Source organism: Acartia tonsa, chromosome 8 (assembly GCF_053477335.1).
Source record: "Acartia tonsa isolate MP-2025a chromosome 8, ASM5347733v1, whole genome shotgun sequence".
Taxonomy (NCBI): domain Eukaryota; kingdom Metazoa; phylum Arthropoda; class Copepoda; order Calanoida; family Acartiidae; genus Acartia; species Acartia tonsa.
This window is the reverse complement of record NC_137267.1, coordinates 45367617-45389226: the sequence shown is the minus strand read 5'-3', so window position 1 is coordinate 45389226 and position 21610 is coordinate 45367617. Positions and strand designations below refer to the sequence as shown.

At 39.4% G+C, this 21610-nt stretch overlaps 1 protein-coding gene and 1 long non-coding RNA gene across 3 annotated transcripts; both read left to right on the top strand.

Annotated features, from left to right (window-relative positions):
* Nucleotides 1-953: 953 nt before the first annotated feature.
* Nucleotides 954-17094, top strand: Sec20 (vesicle transport protein Sec20). Of its 2 annotated transcripts, XM_080170601.1 has the most exons (10): nucleotides 954-1046; nucleotides 1760-1814; nucleotides 2594-2641; nucleotides 3516-3571; nucleotides 4155-4286; nucleotides 4976-5048; nucleotides 13254-13340; nucleotides 15678-15767; nucleotides 16190-16249; nucleotides 16933-17094. In XM_080170601.1, the coding sequence occupies exons 1-10, from the start codon at nucleotides 982-984 to the stop codon at nucleotides 17038-17040; spliced, it is 774 nt and encodes a 257-aa protein (XP_080026727.1). In that variant the 5' UTR covers nucleotides 954-981; the 3' UTR covers nucleotides 17041-17094. The 2 variants fall into 2 exon arrangements, with proteins under 2 accessions (XP_080026727.1, XP_080026728.1); XM_080170602.1 differs by lacking the exons at nucleotides 15678-15767; nucleotides 16190-16249; nucleotides 16933-17094 and adding an exon at nucleotides 14358-14453.
* A 444-nt stretch (nucleotides 17095-17538) lies between these two features.
* On the top strand, nucleotides 17539-18506 carry LOC145327076 (uncharacterized). The gene is made up of 2 exons (XR_013882053.1): nucleotides 17539-18172; nucleotides 18362-18506. It is a non-coding gene; the product is annotated as an uncharacterized LOC145327076 (long non-coding RNA).
* Nucleotides 18507-21610: the final 3104 nt, after the last annotated feature.

Here is a 21610-nt window from a genome sequence, read left to right as displayed (position 1 = left end):
AGATATTCATTTTTAATTGTTGGTGACCTTCAACTATTGACTTTTTAAAACTATAATTATTGCCTTAAAAAAGAATTGGATCTAACCAAATTATTTTTTCTCAAAAGTCACATATCAATGTTACAAGTCATATTGAATTGCCAAGCATGTTATGTTTAGTTTAAATATATTAATCTTAGGATATTATTGCTATACAATGTTTCATTACTTTAGATTTTAAAATATCATATTTGTAAAAATCTTGATTTTGCCATTTTTTGCTTAGTTTTTTTTAATCATTATAGTATTTAAACGTAATCATTTATGTGTAGTTATTTTTTCTTTCTTTTGGACCATAAATCAGAAATAATGCCCAATTTTTAAAAAATATTAAGGACTATTTTAAACAAACTACATTTAAATGATTGGGTTTAAAATTTGCAGGGTGTCTTAAAAGTCTTACTAGTACATTTTGATTTTGATTCTGACTTTATTTGCAACTAAGGTAAAACTATAAATGCATACATATTAGCGGACACCCTGTACTAAACTTGCTTGTAATATATATGTGTGTGTTAATGATTAGGCTTTCTTGTCCACTGTCCAAAATTACACATAACACAGGGTGGCTACTAAAAATGTTTAACCATAATATCACTTTTTGTATCATGGCAGATATTTAACTGATATTTTAAACATTTTTAAGAACCACCCTGTAATGTATTAAACTAACCATATTACTACTACACCCTAAATTTAATTTAAGAATTAATGACAAAATTGTCAGTGCAGAATATTAATAATGTAATTTTGTTTTCATATTCTTATGATTATTTTGAAGCTAGTGTGTTCTTTTTCATTCTCTGCTTGTGATTTTTTCAGTTTTTTTCTCTCACTTGGAATAGAATTTTTGATTAAAACTATAAAAATTGTTGTTTTTTTGATTGATTGATTGTGAATATGTATAATGTATATGCAAAAGTTTTCAGATAATATTTAAAAATGTTGACAAAAAGATCCTTGGAAGAAATAGAAAATGAGTTGACCCAGATTGGTCTTAAAATTAGGTAATCATAATATTGTAACAATGGATATAGAATATACATGGATATTTCTCGCATCGTATTAAAAACGGCTTTCCGCGGATATAGAAAGTACAATTATGAGATTAAAACTAGTTTTTTTAGCCCCGAGGTGCCGAAGGCACCGGCTAAAAAAACTGGTTTTAATCTTATGATTGTACATTTCTATATTCGTAGAAAGCTGGATATAATACGATGCTAGACATAGTTTTTTCGTATGGATGAGAACCGGTTCCTATCCACCGGATTCGAATGAATACGAAATATATATTTATTTTAGCCAGCTACAATTTTCACTACATGATTACAATTACATGATAATAAGTTGCATTTAAGATCCTAGTAATGAATGATAAAATCATTTTTAAAACATTAAGATTCAGGCAGGGATCTTAAGGGATAAGACAATGGACGATAAATTGATATATATCCGCAATTATTATATTCAAAAGTACCCCTTATTATTGTTGTGATGATATTCAACGGCTTGGCAGCTTTTTTTGGAAATTCTGTTTAATGACGATGGTCAAGCCTCGACAAAATTTACAGATTTACATTGATTATCAATATATTAAGAATGCTTGCAAAAATTTTGGTTTGCTTAGTACGTTAGTGGAAATAGACTATACGAATGTTGTTATAGTGACTACGATGCAATAAATGACTGTTAAAGTTTTATTATCTCTGAATATTTGAAGGAAAAGCATACAAGATTTCGTCCTGTGTTCAACATTTAAAGAAATAGATGAACAGGTAGAATGTTATTCAGATAATCCTGTAATATAAAGTAGTAAGCTTTTTTTGTATGTAGCGAAGGATCTCGCCGGGCGGGTGTCTGCCCCCCCCCCCCCCCCCTCTTCAGCTTAAATACCCCTAGAATCCTTTAGGTTCTTAGCTCCTGATCCTCCCTTAAAGTAACAGAATGTTTGTCTGTCTGTACCGAAGGATCTCGCTAAACTGATATGGTTTTCTTTTACTTTGAAGATTCTTAAAGGTCCATGGAAGGTTTATATCCATTCTAGGGAAAGATATTTAACAATTTAATTCTCCCCTAATAGAAAAGTTCCCCTCTCTTTCTCTCCCGTGCCCCTACAGACCTCTAGAGGTAAACCTTTAGTCGTAAAGAAATACATTTTAAGGAAAATCAAATCATTTTACTTATAAAATAAAAGTTTATTTCATGGCGTAGCATATCCAAAAACATTCGTTCGTCCAACATCTGTCACACTTACATTCATTTACAAACACCCTTGCAGCAGAGATAATCACTTCATGGTAAACTAACTTAATATAGAAAAGCTTTGCTAATACATCTACTAATAATGGTATACGTTTTTTTAATTTAATTATCGCATTACAGTTTTTCGAACTATCTATTTCTACCATGGACATTATTGGTCATTTTGTTTTTTTCCAGTAGGATGGGATGGAGGGGGTCGTTATTTTAGCCAGCCACAAGTTTTACTTTATTAGAGTACATTATGATCTGGTGTAAGATCCAAGTAATAATAATCCATTGATTTTGTTTGCAGAATGCTTCAGTTAGAGCCATGATGGATAATATGAGATCTCTTTTACAAGTAGGTTATTAAATTGCAGTGTTTCTATAAAGATTAGATTCAGAAGATATTTGTGAGGATTTTTAGAAAGGTAATTAAGTTAAGTGGGGTGGGGACAATAATCGTTTTTTTTAATGTACATAACATATATTAATATTTTTAAATAAAACTAAGAACATTAGAAAGCTTACGGAAAAGTATAGCAAGTCCTAACAGAGCTGGATCTTTAAATCATTTCAATGGTGCGCCAAATCGGGGTGAGCCAACTTTCTACCAATGAGAGCACAGCATTTTACAAAATGCCGCGCTGTGATTGGCTGAAATTCGGCGCACCCCGTTTTGGCGCACCATTGAAATGATTTAAAGATCTAGCTCAGGAAATTATCTTAGGACCTAAGTTAGTCAAAATTGGACTTAAAGCAATTACCGATAATTGCCTTAGTTAGGTAGGGAGTTTTCTGGTAACTTTTTCACCTAAAAATATCTACAGGGGTGTTTATTCTGCACAAGATTAATTTTTTCCCCTGCTGCAAATTTTTTTTTCCCCTCCTGGTTATTTTCAAGCAAGGAAGGGTTAAAATGGAAAAAAAAATTCAGATCTCTTTATTCTATTTATATTATCCCCCCTCCCACACATTATTTTAGTTTTTCACCAAGGAAAAGTTTTCATTTCTCTTCATTTTTTCAATTTTTTCCCCCACCAACATATTTTTACCCGTCTTTAGCAGGGTCAATTTTGCAGAATATACATTATATAATATATACCCCTGAATATCGATGAAAAACGGCCAAAGGACAGAGTCCAATCGTCGAGAGGTTACCTACCGATATCTTAAGATTCAAACAGAGGGACACATTGACATCATTTTAGATATTGAATGATTTATTTGTATAGGAATTAGAAACAGTTGCCACTGAAGCCCTAAATACAGATGAAGGTGAAAAAGCAAGGTAATATTTTTATTTACAAATATTATGTTAATTATGCCTTTTTCCAAATTAGTAATGTCTAAACTTTTCAACCCTTAATTTTAATCTATAGAATTGGGATTCATATGAATTATGAACATACAAATCTCTATACATATAAAGACAATGTTTTTAATAACCTAAAATTATTTTTAATGTGAAAAACTATTCAATAAAATTCATATTTTCATTTAAATGTTGACTTAAATGAAACGATTTTAATTTCTAAAGTTCATGTTACCGTGATAAAAGATTTAAAAATAAATTTCCCTTCTAATCAACATCAAAATCAATATTTAATCAAATTTATTCAATAAGTAATGTACTTAGTGTAGGTAGAATATACATGGATTTGATATTATGACAGGGGAAAATTTATCGTCAATTGAGGTTACTATTTCCTCAGTCATTTACTGGTCAGTTCGTTCATCCAGTAGAAAGTTAGGGGATGGGATAAAGGTGGTGGATGGGGGATCATTATTTTACCCAGCTAAAAGTTTCACTTTAGTACTAGTACATGATAATCTTGTGTAAGATCAGTGTAATAATAAATCCAATTTTGTAGTTCCATGTATGCTGGCTACAAGGACCAGCTGACGTCTTGTCAAAGTCAATTCCGGCTGGCCAATGTCAATCAAATCACACAGCTGGAAAAGAAAACTAAGAAAGAATTGATGAGCGGCACCTCGGAATTAAGGTAGAGAATGGATTTTCCAGTATGGCTTCGAAACAGATTAATATCCGATGGACTAGAACTGGTTCTCTGCCATACTGTGAGATCATGTATAGCATCGAATTACAGACAATTTTCCACGAATATAAAAATCATAAAATTAATACCCGTTTTGTTAGCCTGGGCCTTCGGTTCCTTGGGGCTAACAAAACTTGTTTAATTTTATAGTTTTTCTATTAAACATCCACGGAAAACTGTCTATAATACTATGCGATAAATAACTATTAGGAGCAAAATGGTGCTTTTCCAAAAAGTGCTTATCGGACACTGAAACCCCCTAAACAAATTTTCTCAAAATAATGAAGCAATCTAAACCCATCTGATTTTTTAAACACTACAAATAACAGAAGTCTGTTTAGTGACATCATTGCAAATTGGATTGGAAAAAAATTGGGGACAATTTGTCGTCAACTTAGTTTGGTAATAGGTATGAACCTCATTTATTGGTCAGTTCTTTTACACAGTACGAGGGAGGGGATAGTGTAAAGGGGTTGACAGTGGGTATCATTATTTTAGCCAGCTGCGAGTATTACTTTATCACTTATCAGAGTAAATGAAAATCTGGTGGAACATCCAAGTAATAATATATCGATTATTAAATTAGAAAAGTATTATCTAATCTTTTTAATTATAATTATAGTTTTATTATTTAGGCAAAGAAATAAGAACGGTGAAAGTAGAGAGAGTTTAGTTTCACAGCATAGCAACATTACAAGTAGTTTAAAGGTTGGTATTAATGTCGAAAACTTTTAAGTTAATTTTTGTATTCATTCGAATCCTGTAGATAGGAACCGATTCTCATCCATACGAAAAAACTATGTCTAGCATCTCATCCATACGAAAAAAACTATGTCTAGCTTCGTATTATATCCAGCTTTCTACGAATATAGAAATGTATAATCATAAGACTACAACCAGTATTTTTAGCCCGTGCCTTCGCCACCTCTTGGCTAAAAAAACTGGTTTTAATCTTATAATTGTACATTCTATATCTGCGGAAAGCTGTTTATAATACGACGCGAGAAATAACTATTATGCAATGTTCGTCTGTTGGTAAGAATATAATTAAAAGATAGTGTGGGTAAATTAGGGGATAGTACAATTGGCGATTTTTTGTTCTTCAAACCCAATGGTGATGAGGAAAATTACCCAATTTATAGATCAAATTATTGGTTAAAACTGCAAGTTTGAACCAACCAATCAAGATTTGATAACGTACCAAAAATTGTAAGCCAACGAATAAGATTACGCGATCATAAAATTTTTGGTACCATATAACTTTGGGGAGAATGGGCTGTTTATTACACCAGTATCCAAAGTTTTATTATTCGTTGGCTTAACAACTTTAGGGACTTTTCCTGAACTTTAATTGATTGGTTTATTAAGTTGAGTGTTCAAACGTTTCAATCACTACTTTTAATGTACAGAAGGGGTAATTTAGTTTGTCATAATAAAGGATGTACATAAATTTTTATCGGCCATTGTCTTATCCATTTTGATCACTGGCATTGTCCCCTGTCTGTATGGGTAGGGTAGATCTTACTATCAATGGGATCAAATCAAATGAAGAATTAAGATAGTGTGGTATCCGCCTAGGATAAATGGCAGACACCAGAGTTCAAAATGACTACGACAGTGTGAACAGACGTGGACACCTATACTATAGAGAAGCTACGCTTCTCTAGCAATCACTAAATAATAAACAGCATCTATTCAGTTGTTCCTTTATTGAAGGTCTAAGGATTACTAAAGTTATATACAACAAACAATAGCTACACAGATAGGAATAAATAATCATAAATAAAAGCAATATAATACATATACAATAGTCAGTTTGGGCAATAATGATCCCCCATCCCTGGGAAGGGTGGGGGGAATTAACAATACAGCTTAACCATAATAAGGCTGTCAGATTCAATCATTAATTTTAGGCATAGGGAGGGGGTCGGCAGACCCCTTCCCCAGGACTCGGGGGAGGGCCTTTGGCCCTTCCCCGAACCCCGGTCAGGGGTGCCATAGGCATGGCTCACGGTTGCCGAATACCACAACTCTCCCCTCGGAAGGCTTGGAGGGGGTCTCCCTGCCAGACTTCCAACAGTGGTTGAGGCCTTCGGCCCGCTCCTTAGGGCTAAGATATATACAAATGATAATGATTCAATGGAATCCTAGTGGTGATTTTCAGGGCTGATGGGCTCCCAACGTGGGATAGAAGGTAGAGGCTGGCTTTGGTTGGACACGTAGCTCGGCGCCGGCAGGTGTCAGGTTGGCGTGGGGCACAGCTGCTGCGGGGCCGGTCAGCAGCGGGGCATTCTGGTTGTTGTTGGCAGCGGCTGGGGCACTGGCTGCCAAGTTGACCGTCTGAGCGGCAGCCTGGCCTCCCGAGGGGCCGCGGGGTCTTCCAGAGGGCGGTCCAGGCCTGCCTGGGCGGTCATGCCCGCTATCAGCTGATTGCATGGATACCATTTCCTCGGCGGCTTCCCGGCCGATGGGAATGGCATCCCAGTCTACTGAAAAGTCCCGGGACTTGGCATGGGTGAGCCGGGCTCTGGCCAAGGCCTTCCTGTACAAGGTTGGATGGTACAGGAACACTTGTGACATCGCATTCATGGCGGCCCGTACACCTCCTTGTGCGGCTGCCAGGGAAATGATGGTCAGATCCCCCAGCAGTTTGAGGATCAACAACAGCAAACACAGTATGGCTGCGCCATCTCCCCACTCGTGAATAGCTTGTCTGAACCCAGCCCAGACATCCAGGGCGGCCTCTCCTTCCTCCGCCAGTCGGTCGATATTGTAGGACACGATCCCATGGTCTCCGGTGGCCGAACAGCTACCTTGCTGAACGCATGAGCCATAGGACAGGCCGGTCAGCATGGCGGCTTTATACGCTGGGAACGCTAGCAGCTGCTGCCAGTCGTTCAGCTCAGCCTGCGAATACAAGCCTCCCGAACTAAAGTCATCCAAGGGTTCTGTCAGCAGCTGCTTGGGCGTATCCAGCGGGGGTGGCCTCTGCTTAGGTGCGGGGGTTAGCTCTATCCAGCCTTCCTCCGCGTGCACAGTCAGGGGGTAGGTGGAGGAGCAGGGAATCTTGGTGGCGTGGTCGCTATACACCCGTGTCACGGCGTCTACAAATCCTGTGGGTTCCACTGGTACTTTGTCCCAACATTCATTGCTTTCATGGACAACATATTTGTTGCGTTGGCAGGTAAGCTGGAGCAGGACATCTCCCCTCAGCACAGAGAACGTGCTCCCCTGGACACGCACCGGGTGGGCCGGGTCTAGTTGCTGGAGCTTCCAGCAATTGGCCGCTACTTCTTCTGCCGCTGTGCTTTTCATGCGTGTCTCCAGGGTAAATCCAATGTAGCCTGCATGTATCTGGGCCTGCAGGGGGACATCCACATCCCTGGCCGATACTCTGGGCAGCGCTGCCGCGGCCGGGTCAGCTGCCACGAACAATGCTGGGTGGTTGGTGGCATGGGCCTCAAAGTCGCAGTTCACTATTGAGGTGGGGGTGGTCATGTTGATGAAGAACTGGGCTTGATGGTCAACCAGGAACGCATCCATCACTAGGCTAGGCTGGAGGCTGCGGATCAGCCTCAAGGGGCAATCTCTCCCCAGGTGGTCCCACACGTAGGTTGCTTCCCCAGTGATGCAAGACAGCTCAGAATGGGGACATTCTAGGGTCAGGTGGTCAGATTGGGACTCCACCCGTCCATCCTCTACTACGTAGGTCTCTTCCTTGACCAGCAGCCGTCGTTCCTGGAGCACTAATTCATTGCGGTACAGCTGGCCCTCGAAGTGGACGTCCTCCCCTTCACAACCCACCCCCTCGGGGCTGTTGACCAAGGCGCCCACCATGTCGAGGGTGAAGAACAGGGGATGGTTCAGCTGGAACGTCAGTGGCTGGGTCTTGCCTGGCAGCGTGTAGACGCGGTTCCTGGCCAGGTCTCGGCACGTTTCTGGATCAATCTTGGTTGGCCTCATGAGGGTGGGGACCGAGGTCACCTTGAGGTGACCCCATACCCCACACCTGAATGTCCACTGGGACACGGTGAGCTGACAACTGTATCCTGTTGTTTCCCTAATCTTGACTTGCTGCAGGACATGTACTTCATGGCCCAGGGGCACCTCCTGGTGCAGCTGTTCCGTGCTACACATCTTCTCCTTATTGTAGGCTGTGACGTGGGTGGGGTTGGCGCAGTCCCACCCTACCAGGACGTAGCTAGTTGTAGGCCACACGGCTGCCAGCAGTAGTCCCCACAGAACCATCCACCAGTGTGAGAAGCTACCAGACAGCCATCTACCTCGCGCACGCGGCTGGGGATCTTCGGCTCGGGTCACGGCTGCTTCTTGGGGCTGGACACGGCTGGGCTGCTCCTGGCTAGATACAAATTTCCATTGAGCGTTATCTTTGTGTGTCCGGGGCACCCCGATACCCTCCCCAATGACAGACTGACAGGCGCCTGCCTGGGTGTCGGCTCCCCTAGCCCCAAGGGGTCCCTTCCCTTGTCCATGGCATGCCCAGTGGCATGGGGCTGAAGTGTGTGTGGCACAGGCTCGCCCTGACTCACGTCCCTCCCCTGCCCTAGGAACTCAGGTGCATGTGGCACAGGCAAGTCCTTATATCCCCAAATTTCAATCTCCCCAGCCTCTGGTGCAGGAGGCACAGGCAAGGTTGGGGGTTTACAATAATTTGGATACAATACATTTGTTAAATTTAACTTGTCCTGGCTTGACTGGAAGTGCTGGGCAGCTGGGTTTCCTCGGCTGGCAGGGGGCGCTGGATGGTGTATGGCTGGGCTCTCCCTACAGGCTGGTGGCGCTGGCTGACTGGGGGTGACGGGTGTCACCCCTTCCTCTGGGACTGCTGGCTCGTTCCAGGATCCAGGTATCTCGGTGGCGGCGACGGTTGTCGCCCCAGGCACCAGGGTGGAGGCGCTGGATAGCACCCCCCAGTCATCGCAGGTGGCGGCGCCGGGTGGCGCCCCATACATCGACTCTGATGTGCTGGCTAGCGCCTCCTGCCTCTCTTGTTCAACGGCCGCCAGGGCCTCTCCGTACACCGTCTCAGTGACGCTGGGTAGCGCCCCTCCACTCTTGCTGGGTAGGCTCGGTCGGGCAGGCCCCATCATGTTTAGGCTAAGAGGCTGGGGCCTCAGAACTTCTGGCTCGGCAATGTTGTTGGGCTGCACAAACTCCGGCCCCAGGTGGTTGAGGCTGAAGCCCAGGCCAACCCGGTTGGGTTCAGCCGCGCCTCCCAGTACGTTGATTCTAGCTGGGACGGTTCCAAACTGCGGCATTCCGTCGGCTCGGCCCGCTGCATTGGGGGCGGCTGCTTGCTGCGGTGGTGCTGGGGGCGCGCTCCCTTCCATGTGGGCTACTCTGCTGGGCTTTCCTGGGGGAGCGCCCTTGTCTGCAGTGCGCCTCCGGCCGGCTACCTGGTCCCAGTCGGCTCTGCACTCGGCCGCCGTATGGCCAGCATAGTGGCAACGCTCGCACTTGGCAGGACGGTCACGGCGTGGCTGGGTGCGTCTCTCCTCTAGGCTGACTTCCATAGGCGTCGGACAGTCTCGGGCTTGGTGGCCTTTCCCTTGGCAGCGGTAACAGCGGCCTGAAGTCTTGTCATCTGGGGCGACCTTCCCCATCTGGTGGAGACCCGGAGCCAAGGCGCCAATCTCCATTGGCTCCGACTCGTCGTAGTTGGGCAACTGGACGCTGGCTGATCCCGTGAGCCCGTCGGTGGCGTCCACTAGGCACACACCCTCCTTCAGCTGCTTGGTAATCATGGTGACGGTGAACATGGCTCGCCTCGTGTACTCAGGTACAGAGGCGATCTCATGACTCATCATTTCACGTTTCACATTAGCGTTACGAATGCCACGATTTAATTCATCGATTAATAACTCGAGATCCTCATGGCTGTAGGCCTCCCTATACAAGGCACACTTTGTGGATATGTATGCTTGTATAGGTTCTGTCGAGTGTTGCCTGTAATCCCTGAAGGCTTGCTTCAAAGTCTGGGATTCAAAGGCTGGACGAAATAACATTTCACACTCGGCCTTGACTTGTTCGTATGTCAAGGCTTGGCCTGCCTCGCCAAACAGATGAGAAGCCATTTCCGCCGCTTGCCCTACCAGTGACAGTAAAAGGGCGTTGCGGCGGTTGAGGGTGTCATGGGGCGGCACGCGGTAAGCCGCCCATGACATCTCAAGTCTGCGGATGTGGGAGCTCCAGGATTGCTTGGGCGGTCCTCTATACTCCGGCAGGTTACTCAGCATCAGCTTGCGGTACTCGGCTGGAGCCGGCTGGGGGTCATCCTGGAGCCATCCTTGGGCTTGGTCGCCTCCTGGCGCTTGCGGCTGCTCCATCGGGTCAACGGTTCAGCGGCGGGACACAAAGTTATAAGTCAATATTAAAAATGGTTTACACTTGAGGCTTTCTAGCCTAGCAGCCAACACTGTTTATCACTAGGTTGGTAGTTTAACTACAAAGATATAACTTAGATTTACTTGTCACTAGTTTTTTCTGAGTTTGTAGAGTAGGCTGGTAGGGGTAGATAGCTGTTGAGGGTCTGAACTGCTGTCAGGAACTGATTGGGTTTTCCTTTATCACACTATAGATAGGAGGGAGAAGCTTGTAATTCTTATTTTCTAAAAATATCTCTGTTAGATGCTATGGAGTAGCTCCGCTCCTGTGTGTGTGGGTGTGTGTGTGTGTGCGTGAAATATCCTTTCCTTGCAGCGCGCTTACGCACCGTCACATCCGCGCACACAGGTAAAACGCGCACTTATCCCTCAACTCGCTCTCTCATTGGTCCGCTTTGTCCGTTGAATTTTGTGATATGTCCCGAACTCTGTTGCGCGACCCATAAATGGCGCTCTGTTCTCCCGGTCGCTAGCTCCACACCGTGGGCGGACTTAGTCAAGTGTGGGTAGGAGGGGGGAAGCGCGTGAGGGGACGGGGTAAAACCGTCCGTTCCCCCTGTGGGGAAGGGGGAGTGCTGTGGGTTTGAGGTAACTGTGTGGTGAGGTAATGGTGCCCTTTCTCCTTAATCCTGGGCTTATTGTTATGTCACCTTGATTGTATTTTCTTCAATGGATGGTGGGCCCCTCCCTTTCCTCTGGAATAAGGGGTGTATTTGTTGTGCTGGAGGCTTGGGTGGTTAGATTGTTTATCAATGCATTGTTATATTACATCTAGATTCTATTTTTGGCCTTATCACAATACATAACAGATTTGCTTACCAAGCCTGTTCTATTTTTAGTTTTATCACAATACACAACAAATTGTTTTCCAATCCTTGCTCATAAATCTATTGTTCAGCCATCACACTAGGGTGGTAATCCCTACAATGTGATATAATATCTGCTTTTCTAGATGGGTGGCTGCGCTGTAGCCTCACAGGATACTTGGAGTTGACGTAGTTTCCTCTGCTTGGTACACTACACTCGTATGTTGGCTCGCAGCTCGCAGCTATTTGGCGTGTTTCAGCCTATCGGCGGCAGGGAATGTCCCGTCCTGCAGTGCCGTGTATCCGAATCCGGCTGGTGGCGGCAGGGAATGTCCCGTCCTGCGGCGCCGCTGGTTCGAATCCTTGGCTTGTTTCAGTCTGTCGGCGGCAGGGAATGTCCCGTCCTGCAGCGCCGTGTATCCGAATCCGGCTGATGGCGGCAGGGAATGTCCCGTCCTGCAGCGCCGCTGGTTCGAATCCTGCTATCTCTTGCAGTAAATGTTGGCCTATTTTCAGCCGTTTGCACTTAGTTGGCCTGTTTCAGCCCGTCCGCAGGCCTGTTTCAGCCCTTGAGCGCTCAATTCTCCCTTAGATGTCGGCGCTTCTCGCGGTTCTCCGTCAAGTTTCGCTGTTTCGCTTCCACAACTGCCGGATGCAGAGTTAGACCTTGCTATCCAGGGTGGGTAATTCAGGTTGCTTGTGTCAGTTTTGCCAGTTTCACTGCTGGGAGTACCTTAGCCTCAGCTGCGCGTCTGCTCTACACTTGTGGTTTGCCGTAATCTCACACAGCTGTCACCAAAAGTTGTGGTATCCGCCTAGGATAAATGGCAGACACCAGAGTTCAAAATGACTACGACAGTGTGAACAGACGTGGACACCTATACTATAGAGAAGCTACGCTTCTCTAGCAATCACTAAATAATAAACAGCATCTATTCAGTTGTTCCTTTATTGAAGGTCTAAGGATTACTAAAGTTATATACAACAAACAATAGCTACACAGATAGGAATAAATAATCATAAATAAAAGCAATATAATACATATACAATAGTCAGTTTGGGCAATAATGATCCCCCATCCCTGGGAAGGGTGGGGGGAATTAACAATACAGCTTAACCATAATAAGGCTGTCAGATTCAATCATTAATTTTAGGCATAGGGAGGGGGTCGGCAGACCCCTTCCCCAGGACTCGGGGGAGGGCCTTTGGCCCTTCCCCGAACCCCGGTCAGGGGTGCCATAGGCATGGCTCACGGTTGCCGAATACCACAATAGTAACAAATCTTTTGGCATGCAGGCTAATTACCTTACTGGGTAATTTGATAGAATTTAAAGAAGAAAAGGGAGATGCATTTGAACTTAATTTTGTGAACTGCATATTTTTTCCTGATTGATTGGTTTAACTACATTTATATGGCATATATTTAAAAGAATTTCAATTTTCTACCATGTAGTTTTAAAAATATCAAGACTTGAAAATCGTCTTTTTAAATTGCATATATCACAAAAAGACGATTTTCAAGTCTTGATATTTTAAAAACTACGTGGTAAAAAATTGAAATTCTTTCAAATGAATCAAATATATGCCATATGAATGTAGTTTAACCCAATAACTAGGAACAAATATGCGGTTCACTAAATTAAGTTCAAATGCATTTCGTGCAACTATCCCTTTTTATTTTATTTACATAATATTTATTTTAGTCCATAAGTCGACAGCTGGCATCAACAGTGGAAAGATCCAGCCTTACCTTAAACAGTCTTGAAGGTTCTTCTAAAACTTTACAGGAGGTAATTTAATTTTTTCTTTCTTTGTTTCTTGCATTCATTCGTAGCTTATAGAGAAACTAGCGGTTTCGCCCCTAGCATCTAGGATATTTGTATTTAAAGGGGAGCGAATTGCAGAAAAAACAATCCCTAGTATAAATCTAAAATAAAATAGCATTAACCATCCTAGGACCTATGTGAAAATTCCCTAAAAGATAGAAATAAACTGTTTCGGAAGTTATCTTAGACTTTCCTTTTAATTTTATTCAGATACTCAATTAATTAATAATTAGATTAAGGTTTGTAGTCATCAAGTAGCCATTGTACAAATGGATGTAGAATATACGTGGATATTATGACAGGGGGAAAAATTGTCGTCATTGCCATGTATTGGTTAGTTCGTTCATTCACTTGGAGGGAAAAAATGGGTTAGATCGTTATTTTAGCCTGCTACAAGTTTTACTTTATTAGAGTACATAATTATCTGGTGTAAAATCCAAGTATTAAAAAATCCGGGTATAGTCCTTTCCACGACATCTCTCCATAAGGAGCGATTCTTCGTATTTTTCACAGTAGCTTTTCTCCTATTTCTAGCCCCTGCGGGGGGCTCTAACCCTGCGGGGCCAATTACCTAACCCTGTGGGACAATCACCTAACACAATATAACCTAACCTAACCTAAAATAACCTATAAAAAGCCATTTTAAAAATACGAAGAATCGCTCCTTATGGAGGGATGTCGTGGAAAGGACTATACCCAAAAATCCATTATTGTACTTTTCTCTTAGTGTGTGTGTATTTTTGCTTGTGATGAGTCAATATTAACCCAGTTTAATGGATGTAGAATATACGTGGATATATTGACAGGGGAAAAATTGTCGTCAATTTAGGTTGCTAACATGCATATCACTTATAGGTCATTTCGTTCATCCAATAGGAGGAAAGGAAATGATGGGGATGCTACAACCTGCTACAAGTTTTACTTTATTAGAGTACATAATTATCTGGTGTAATATCCAAGTAATAATAAATCTATTCCTAGGTTGATGATGAACACAGAGGACTCTCTGGAGTGATTGGACAATCTAAGAAGTTGATTAGAGTACATGATAATCTGGTGTAATATCCAAGTAATAATAAATCTATTCCTAGGTTGATGATGAACATAGAGGACTATCAGGAGTAATTGGACAATCTAAGAAGTTGATTAGAGTACATGATAATCTGGTGTAATATCCAAGTAATAATAAATCTATTCCTAGGTTGATGATGAACACAGAGGACTCTCTGGAGTGATTGGACAATCTAAGAAGTTGATTAGAGTACATGATAATCTGGTGTAATATCCAAGTAATAATATATCCATTCCTAGGTTGATGATGTACACAGAGGACTCTCTGGAGTGATTGGACAATCTAAGAAGTTGATTAGAGTACATGATAATCTGGTGTAATATCCAAGTAATAATATTTCCATTGCTAGGTTGATGATGAACACAGAGGACTCTCTGGAGTGATTGGACAATCTAAGAAGTTGATTAGAGTACATGATAATCTGGTGTAATATCCAAGTAATAATATATCCATTCCTAGGTTGATGATGTACACAGAGGACTCTCTGGAGTGATTGGACAATCTAAGAAGTTGATTAGAGTACATGATAATCTGGTGTAATATCCAAGTAATAATATTTCCATTGCTAGGTTGATGATGAACACAGAGGACTCTCTGGAGTGATTGGACAATCTAAGAAGTTGATTAGAGTACATGATAATCTGGTGTAATATCCAAGTAATAATATTTCCATTGCTAGGTTGATGATGAACACAGAGGACTCTCTGGAGTGATTGGACAATCTAAGAAGTTGATTAGAGTACATGATAATCTGGTGTAATATCCAAGTAATAATATTTCCATTGCTAGGTTGATGATGAACACAGAGGACTCTCTGGAGTGATTGGACAATCTAAGAAGTTGATTAGAGTACATGATAATCTGGTGTAATATCCAAGTAATAATATATCCATTGCTAGGTTGATGATGTACACAGAGGACTCTCTGGAGTGATTGGACAATCTAAGAAGTTGATTAGAGTACATGATAATCTGGTGTAATATCCAAGTAATAATATTTCCATTGCTAGGTTGATGATGAACACAGAGGACTCTCTGGAGTGATTGGACAATCTAAGAAGTTGATTAGAGTACATGATAATCTGGTGTAATATCCAAGTAATAATATTTCCATTGCTAGGTTGATGATGTACACAGAGGACTCTCTGGAGTGATTGGACAATCTAAGAAGTTGATTAGAGTACATGATAATCTGGTGTAATATCCAAGTAATAATATATCCATTCCTAGGTTGATGATGAACACAGAGGACTCTCTGGAGTAATTGGACAATCTAAGAAGTTGATTACCAAGTATATGAGAAGAGAGGTCACTGATAAGGTAAATATATTTTTTATATATATTTAAAAAACTTGCATTTACGTCCTGAGAAGTTAAAGGTGCACTTCGGGGAAGGAGGGAGGGGATTCACCCTCTACTTTCAATTTCTCTACCGCAAATAGTTATAAAAACCATATCGGTCAGCTTTTAGCAAGATCCTTACATCTTGACAGGGTGACATCCTGCTACTTTTGATAAAGGGATTAGAAAATATGTTAATTGTCCTGACAAGCTTTACATCAGTTAAAAGTCGTTCTATTTATACATCATTTTTATGCATTTTTCTAAGCTAATTTTATTTTTTTCTAATTTGTTGAACATCGCTTTTATGGATGTTAACATCCTTGTTCTTAGATATTTCAGGTTATTTGAATTTCTGTGTATGAAATAATATTAGTTATGTATATAATTTTCTTTTTAAGGTGCTGATTATATTTGCGCTATCCTTCTTTTTTGCTGTTGTATTCTACATTCTACGCAAGGAATTTAGTTCATTGTAGTGAAATTTAAAACGAGATGATTCGTAGGAGTCAGACTTGCTGTATGTCTAGGTATTCTTTAAGATCTTCAAAACTATTTGGCCTATTTGATTTCTTTTTTAAAAACTTTCTTCAAACAAAGCATAAAAAAGTTGAAGTGCCCAAAAGGGGTTTAATTATAGTTGTTAGTCCTCTATGACTTGCATCTATATACAAAAAAAATCCTTATTTATTTATAAACAAGGATAACAACATCCTTAAAAGCGAAGCTCTGAAACGGTATGACAAACAAACATTAACACCGATAAAGTGTCAGAACTGACAAAGCAGAACATAGATGGTCCGTCGCTTATATATATTTTTTGTATTTTGTTGTAATAGTATTCCAAAAATCTGATTAATAGGATAATTAATATTATTATTATATCACCTAAAGAATTGTTGTAAAAAAATCAACATTTTTTAAATGGACGTACGGACATTCTGGTAACGATTGGTACGTTTTCTTAATCGAACCTCATTACTACAGAAATAACCTAACCATACCATTTGAAATCGCTAGGACAATTCTAAATTAACGATAGGAGCTTTTCATTACGGATTGACGGACCAGACCCTAATTGTAGAAAAGTTTCGGTTTAAAGATAGAAGTTTTATGCATATAACTGAACTAAGATTATTAACAGAGAGTTTTTCCAACCTATGGTCCGCTGGAATTAATATTCTACCTTTCCAGCCTTGTAACCAACATAGTCACCAATGGATTTTCCTCAGTTACAACTGCTTTTTCATAAGGAGGGAGTGGATAATAGCAGATGATATTCTATATATTCAGCCTTGTAATCCAGGGGCGTCCAAAGCTTTTTATTTTGGAGGGTGTAAAATTTTGTTAAGGGGGGGGTAATTCGATTTTGGGGGAGGTAAAAAAGGGGTATATTTTAAATGGGGGGGGGGGGTAAAATGAAAAAAATATTTGGGGGTAATCACCCCTTTACCCCCCCCCCCCCTTGGACGTCTATGTTGTAATCAATACTTTTTCATATTTAGTTTTTATTTAAATTTGGGGGTGAAATTGAAATAGAAAATAGAATTAACATTTTTTTATCATTGCAATAGAAAGTATAAAAGAATAGCATCATACAATTTTAGATGGAAAAAGTCGTCGTCTATTTAAATTGCTAACATCTAACTCATTAATTGGTCAGTTCATTCATCCATTAGGATGGGATGGGTTAAATAGGGTTGATGGGGGATATTGTTATTTTAGCTCGCTGCGAGTTTTACTTTATTAGAGAACATGAAAATATAGTGTAAGATTCAAGTAACAAAATTCTCTCAAAATTATATAAATTAAATAAATAAAATGAATGTTTTTTAAAAATTTTAATTATTTAAAATTTCAACAAGTTTTAATTTTGTTATCAAAGATTTTTTTCTCTAACTTCTTATGAAAATTAATCTTATGAAACATTTATTTTGTAAATTTAGTATTTAGATGTAAATTGTAACTCTTGTAGCCTTTTATTTAATTAAAATTTATCTTGTTATTTGATTTTTACTTTGTTGTACCCAGTGGCCGTCATTCATCAAACTAATTTCATTTGAAATTGATGAAAAAATGGATATTTTGTGGCCTAATGTTGGCGTAAAATTTGTTTTGTGCTTTAACCAAAGGGATGTGGGTATGAGAAAGGTGGGGGGGGAAAGAAGGAAGTGGGATGTAGGGAAATTTTCAATTAAAATTATTTGTCAGAATTCTGGTCCCTTATCCCTGGTTTTACCTTCCTCAATGAAGACATTTTTACCGTAAGCAGCGCGGCAAAATTAGAGTTTAATGATTCAGCAAAAGCTATGTAGAATCTCTACGATGAACAATATTAACCGTTTCTCCTTCTGACGTACGGACATACTTTTGTTATTTAAAGGGTGTTAAAAAAAAACTAATCACTTCACTTTTGTCTAAAGTTTTGGTCAAAAACTAACAAAAAATTACCCACTATACATTAAGACATGACGGGTCTCTAGTTCTCGATCGGTGTTTGACAGGTCTTTCTTTTTGATGCTAAAATGGCTAGGATTTTGTAAGAAACCTGTTTTTTTAATACCCTTTAAAAGCTGCGCAACCATAATTTGATGAAATATATTGTGATATTTTATAATAAAAATGTTTTTTTTTTTATGCATTTGTTATCAGTTTTAAATAAATATTTTTGTACACAAAGTTTTTTATGTTAAATAGTTTTAATAAAATTAAATAAAGCGTATGTTTTTAAAGATAAGTACAGTTACTCTATAATTAGACATGTTTGTCATTATTTTAGCACTAAAATGGTATATAAATATAGCAGGGAGGGAAAAGGGCATTAAAGGGGGGGGGGATGTGGTGACTCGTGACACGTCATACAAGCAATTTTATTTTTAGTCTTAGACATGTTGGGTAAAATCTTTTTGGTTGTGTCAATAATTACCCAAAAAATAAAAAAAGAAACGGCGGCGGGACCGCCATTTTTCGCCGCCGTCAATAAACTTTTTTATTTAATTTCTCGCCGAATTAGGAACTTCGAAATTATTTGAGACCATGTTATTTTTTTCAAAAAATGTTCCCTTTATAACTAACTAACCCTGCGGTTAGACTTCATAATTTTTCTTCAAATTCTCGTTTATCAAGGTATATCTTAAATTCATTGTTTCTCCTGTGCTTTTAAAGATATTGAAACAAAATCTTTTCAAGTCGTTTAGTAAAAAATATATGAATATTAAACGGCGGTGGTACCGCCGCTCCTGCCGTCCACCGCTACACAAAAAAAATTTCCCTTATGAGCAACCCTGCGGTTGGACTTAGTCATGGATGGTGCAGGACCTATATGCACAGTTAGAATTTCCAGACGGAGGTCGTGAAATCAAAGGGTTGATTTTCTGTTTAGCGTTATTTGACACCAATACCCACGAATTTAAAAACAATGACAGCATTATATATTTTATTTGAAGAAATGGCCCAAAATAACAAGATTATAGTTATTTAGCTTCGAAACCGATTAATATCCACTGGATTAGAACTGGTTCTTGGCGATACTCAAAAATTATGTCTAGCATCGTATTATATCCAGTTTTCTACGAATATAAAAATTTATATCCGCGGAAAGCTGTTTATAATGCGACAAGTAACTGATTATATTATTAATTTTAATGTTGATCATGCTGGAATGGATACTCAATATATTCTGGCAATGTGCGTTAAAAAATTTGAAATTTCTCTCTCCCCCTTAAGCTTTGTGAACAAAAAAGGTAAAAAATTACACATTTTTCCCTGTGACAAATATTGGCAGAATAATTTGGAAATCTATTCCCGTTTGTAATATTACAGAAATGTAATACATTATTTTGTCTTTAACAAAATGTATGAATTACAGTATTTTTAAGATAGGGTAATACATGCATTATCGTTTTAAATACAAAATAAGATATATTTAAATCTGAAATTGCGTTGATGTTAACATTAATATACTTTTTGTACTTTTTGTAAATGCTCCAAAGTTGAAATGTCATATATGGTTACGGTTAGAGGTTCGTCATCATTCCCAAAGTATTCTTTATACCCGAGTTCTTTAAAGGCCATTTTCCAATCATCTGAATTTGAGTTGTCAAAACTATTAAGAACAGTAGTGACATCATATTCAGCAGAACTGTAAATAAATGAAGAGATATTGTATGATAAATTCACTTTAGTGCAACAAATGTATTTTCTTTACTGTATTTATTGCAGTTTAGCTTTCTTTTATAATATGTTAAACTTTGCTGTTGTTTAAAATATAAAACGCACCAAAATAATATTTGTATTTTCAAAAATTTGAACTAATGGCGGTTAGGCGTAGTAATAAAGTAATAGAAAAAAGAACTCATTTTTTGCACACCCTTTATTTATCTCTTTATTCCTGATGTTATGAGAGCTAGCAGCTGGCTGTGTGTCTGCAGGCAACTGCCTCCCGTCGTCGCCGCTGGGAGAGGCCCCGAACACTAGACTGAGGCAGGGCGGCGATGGCGGAGGAAGCTGGCAAGTTGTTGGCAGCTGGTTGGTGGACAGACAGATCAGCAAGTTGCAAAGGTTCCATCTTTATTTTATGAAATAGATAAATATTTTTTTATCAGAATTGAATTAACCCAAACAAACGAAAACATAACCCACAAACTAACAAGAAAAAATAAAGAGCTACCCTTAAAATGTAGGTCTAAATATCATTTCCACTTAAACATAAACACAATCAATTACTTTACATAAAAGGTTATTACTTATTTGATGACGAAACAAGGATAACAACATCTTTAAAAGCGAAGAATCTGACAGAAGGACAAATGAACATTAACACTTGTACAGTGTCAGAACTGAATAAACAGACTATATGTCAAAACTGTACGTATAGTTGTTGCAGAATTGCCTATTAAAAGGATTATAGAGACCTTGTTGCCCTAGAAATCAATATTTAAAAAATCGCTTGCCAAGTTTAAAATCGTTAGTACAATTTTACCATGTCTAAAGGAACGATGTGAGCTATCCGTTACGGACGTAGAGACGTACGTGCCGACAATAATAATAAAACAAGGATGACAACATCCATAAAAGCGAAGCTCTGAAACGGTAGGACAAACGGACATTAACACTTGTATAATATCAGAACTGAATAATCAGAATGCGAATGTATAAGAGTCAAAGCAAAATTGTAAGTAAATTTGTTGAAAAACTGCTTGATACAGGATAATGATTATGGACATACTTACATATTTAGGACTTGATTATAGAGTTGCTTCGCTTATAATATTATACTTTGTTGTCCCAGGAATCAGTATACCAAAAATCAGACCAATCAAATAATTAGGTCACATACAAATTTGTTGTTAAAAATGTTTTAAAAAATCAACATGTTTAAAATGGACGTACGGACATTCTGGTAATGATTATAGAGTTGCTACGCTTTCTAACTCTAACTATTACAGGAATCACCATGCAAAATTTGAAATCGATAGGACAATTATAACATGCCTAAATTAACGAAAATAACTATTTTAAAAAGTAAAAAAATCAACATGTTTAAAATGGACGTACGGACATTTTGGTAATGATTATAGAGTTGCTACGCTTTCTAAATCGTACCTAACTACTAAAGGAATCACCATGCAAAATTTGAAATCGATAGGACAATTCTAACATGTCTAAATTAACGAAAAAAGCTATCCGTTACGGACGGACGGACGTACGGACGGACCGACCCTAATTATAGAAAAGCTTCGCTTTTAAAAAGCATCCCTTTAAAATATCAAATATTTTGCTGTATTCCAAAGCACATATTTATATATAAAACAAAGATGACA